This window comes from Propithecus coquereli, unplaced genomic scaffold (assembly GCF_000956105.1).
Source record: "Propithecus coquereli isolate 6110/MARCELLA unplaced genomic scaffold, Pcoq_1.0 Scaffold39, whole genome shotgun sequence".
NCBI lineage: Eukaryota > Metazoa > Chordata > Mammalia > Primates > Indriidae > Propithecus > Propithecus coquereli.
In genome coordinates this window covers 1791429-1795107 of record NW_012149618.1, presented here as the reverse complement: position 1 = coordinate 1795107, position 3679 = coordinate 1791429, and the positions used below count along the sequence as shown (strand labels likewise).

The window sequence follows — 3679 nt, the reverse complement described above, 5'->3', positions numbered from 1 at the left end:
GATTTTCGCTGTGGGCGTGTGCACCGTGCGTCGGACGCAAGCTGCGGTCCGTCCTCCCTGGCGCGCATGCTCCTGCGGGGAGGTGGAGACCGGAAGGGAGGGGGCGTGGTGAGGCGCCGCAGACCGCCGGCTCGCTCAGCAGCCGTGCTCGGGAGGCGGGGGCGCGCGCGCTCGTTCGCGCGGCCGGCTGCGTACAGTAGTGACGGCCGCGCGGGAGCGGTCACATGACCGTAGCGGCTGCCTGTACAGTAAGAACCCAATATGGCAGCGGCGGTAGCAGTGGCAACGGCAGCAGGAGGACCGGCCGCCCCATAGACCCCCCCGCTCACCACCCCCGCCGCTTCCTCTGCTTGGGTGCTCCTCCGGCCTGACTTCCCCTTTCTCCCACCTTTCCCAGCACCGCGGGAAAAGCAGCGCAGGGCAGAGCAGGCAGGGAGGGCGGCCGGAGCCCGGACACGGGAGCCTCCCAGTCAGTTCAAGACCCGACATGAGGGAAAAGGGACGTAGGAAGAAGGGCAGGACCTGGGCGGAGGCCGCCAAGACGGTAAGGGGGAGGGAGCGAAGGGGAAAGCTGGGAGGATTGCGTTTTCTTGCCGCCTGCCAGTCGCACGGTGAAGGGAGGTGACTGGCCCAGCGACCCGGCTTAGGGGGCACAAAACCGCGCGGAGAGGGCGGCGGTTAGTGTCGGGGTCGAGATCCCTGTGGGAATGGAGGCGCCCGGCGGAAGGTGATCGCCGCCGGGCTGTGGCTTCTCCCAGCGTCTGCGACGAGTCCTCTTGGTGTTTTGAGGCTGTCTTTCGGGGTCACGTCGCTCTCACTCCCACTCTGAGGTAGCCCCCTCCCCGGCACCGTGTCTGTTATGCTTGCACTGTAATCGGTTCTCTTCCCCGTGGGGCTGGAGAGCCCCCATTGGATGCAGATAGGAGAAGGCTTGTGCATGCATCCAGCCCCGGAAAGAAGAGGGGAGCGCTGGAGCTTGATAGAATTTACCCGCTACAGCAGACATGCCTCCTGACCCTGGGCCCCCTGCTTATCTGGCTCCCGGTGCCGACGTGAGATCACGAGGCTTTTGTTTTTGTTTGCTGTTGGAGCTGAAAGTGCAGGAGGTGTTTAGAAACGAAGTAACAGGTGGGACTTGTAGAATTTTTTTTTCTGTTTCCGTAGAGACCTACTCTGAACAAGGCAGCAATGCATGGTGGGACGTGTAGTTTACTTGGCCTTCACTTTTCTCTAGCTAAAGTCATGATGGCCTAACAAACTTGTAATTAGTGGGTAAATCTATTTTTTCCTCCTGATTTTGTTATAACGAAATTTAGTGGTAGGTTTAAAAAAAATAGAATATTGAGGATTAGTGAGAACTTTCACTATGTTTTAAGAAAAAAAAATTAAAAGCGGTTTTGTGTGTAGAGATGAAACGTTAGGAGAAAGTGAAGTTCATTCCATCGTTGAGGGTGCAGCAGAAAAGTAATAGGGCATTAAACAGCAGCATTTCAGTGGTGGGAAGTGAGAGGTGTTCACCTCTTAAATGTTGAATTATGTCAGTAATACTTGGACAACATGGAGAACCCTTCTACGTAAAACCTTACTATATGTCATATGACTTATTTTTTAAATGAGATTTTTCTGAATACAAAAGTAATAATCCCTCGGGGGAAATTTGGAACGTTATAGAAAAGTATAAAGAAGAAAATTAAAAATCGTATATTTCACCCCTCATCTGTCACATATTAACTAGCGTTTGGGTATGTTACCATCTAGTCTTTTTTATTTCCTCAAAATCTGAGTCATAGTGTTTATTCAGTCTTGTGCATTTGTTTTGTAAACTTTGTGCATTTATTTTGTAAACTTTATGCATTAGGGGGTTTATGAATCTTCAACTTGTATTTTCTGTTTCAGTTGGAAATGTGAAAAAGTTATGGTAGTTTTTATTTATTTATTGAAAATACACTTACAGTATATTTGCATGATTGTGACTCTGCTGGTAGTTTCCCTCTAAAAAATTAAAAACTAGAAATAATAATTTTTTTGGTGGTGAAGAGGTTGCTTCTCTACAGAAGGCTATTTTAGTTTCTACTTGGTAGATACCTCAAGACCTCTTTCTGTTAATAAAAGAAACATGGTAAATTTTAATTATAGGTAAACAGACTGCAACTCTAATTATGTTAATTAATTTTAAGTCTCAACAATCTTAAGAGTGCTTTTTGAATTATGATCTCTTTGGATAAAATAGTCCAATCATTGGGAGGTTATGACAAATAAGAAAATTAATCTGCATCTACTGCTTAGCTGTTACTGTACTAAATTAGTATATTTGTTCATTTCATGCTCTAGCTACCTATGTGTAAAATAGTATGTATTTTCTCCTTTTTTTTTTAAGCCAGTGAAATTTATCTAAGTTTTATACCAACTTTAGTGACACTAATATTAAATGTGTGAAATAGTATTTAAAAGATGGAAAGGCTAGTTTGAGTAGTAAGAGTTCTGAGTGAGTTCCTGAGGGAACTACTGTATTAGTAGCTTTAGTAGCTTGGTATTTTTATTTGATGCTGGCAAATATGTAAAGCCCCAGTCTAGGTGAAAATGAAATTTTTTTATTTTTTTCAGAGACAGTCTCCTTCTGTTGCCCAGGCTAGAGTGCAGTGGCATCATCATAGCCAGTTTTACATGTTTTAAATTTTAAGGGCAGTAGTGATGGTGGTAATGAAATGATTTGGATGAGAGATACATAGTGTAGTGTTTAGTGAAATTGATTGATTGAGACAAGGTCTCCCTCTGTCACCCAGGCTGGATTGTAGTGGTGTGATCATACCTTACTGCAGCCTCAAACTCCTGGGCTCAAGCAATCCTCCTGCCTTTGCCTCTGGAGTAGCTGGGACTACAGACACGCACCACTACCTTTGGCTATTTATTTATTTATTTATTTATTTTTGTAGAGACTGGGTCTTGCCATATTGTCCATGCTGGTCTTGGATTCCTAGCTCAAATGAGCCTCCCGCCTTGGCCTCCCAAAGTGCTGGGTTTACAGGTGTGAGCCACTGTACCTGGCCAATGAAATTTAAATTGAAAAACTTGTAATAATAAGTCAGAGATACTGAGAACCATTACATTGATTTTAGAACTGTGTTTAAAGTTAGGCTCACTAAACAAAAAATATTTGATGACACCCTGAGGACTTTAGCAGTTTTTGCAAAGCAGAACTTCAAAATAGCATAATCTTTTTTTTGTTTGTTTTCTTTTTGACTTTTCCCTCCTTGCCATAACTAGGAAAGCATTAAAAGACAAAATGTCCTAAAAATGTAAGAGTGTGCATGTGTTGATTGTAGGTGGAAGGAACAGAGGGGCAAACCTTAGAGATTGTATAGTAGTGGGACCTATGGGTAATTTTGGGAGTGAAATGGTTAAAATATGAGAAAGGAAGTATGGGTGTTAGAGGTGAGAAGTGCAGTCTGTAGTGTAGATCTTTGGGATATGATTTGTAGATTGAAGGAAAAGTTTTTGTTTTAATTGTAGATAGACTTCATTGATTAGTATTATTTTGAATGTACATAAGATTTTAATTTTTGTCATTTACCTTAAGTTACTTAACTTCAGGGAATAAGGTGAACGATGGAAAATTTCTATTAAGGGTATAACACTGGTTGATTACTTTGATATAGGAAGGATAGAAAATGGAAAATTA

At 43.5% G+C, this 3679-nt stretch overlaps 1 protein-coding gene across 1 annotated transcript in view; it reads left to right on the top strand.

Annotated features, from left to right (window-relative positions):
- Nucleotides 1-334: 334 nt before the first annotated feature.
- ASXL2 (additional sex combs like transcriptional regulator 2) overlaps nucleotides 335-3679 on the top strand; it is a 176585-nt gene continuing 173240 nt past the window's right edge. Inside the window, exon 1 of the mRNA XM_012652406.1 lies at nucleotides 335-544. Within this exon, the coding sequence (XP_012507860.1) occupies nucleotides 488-544 (57 nt within the window). The 5' untranslated portion in view covers nucleotides 335-487. The remainder of the gene's footprint in view (nucleotides 545-3679) is intronic.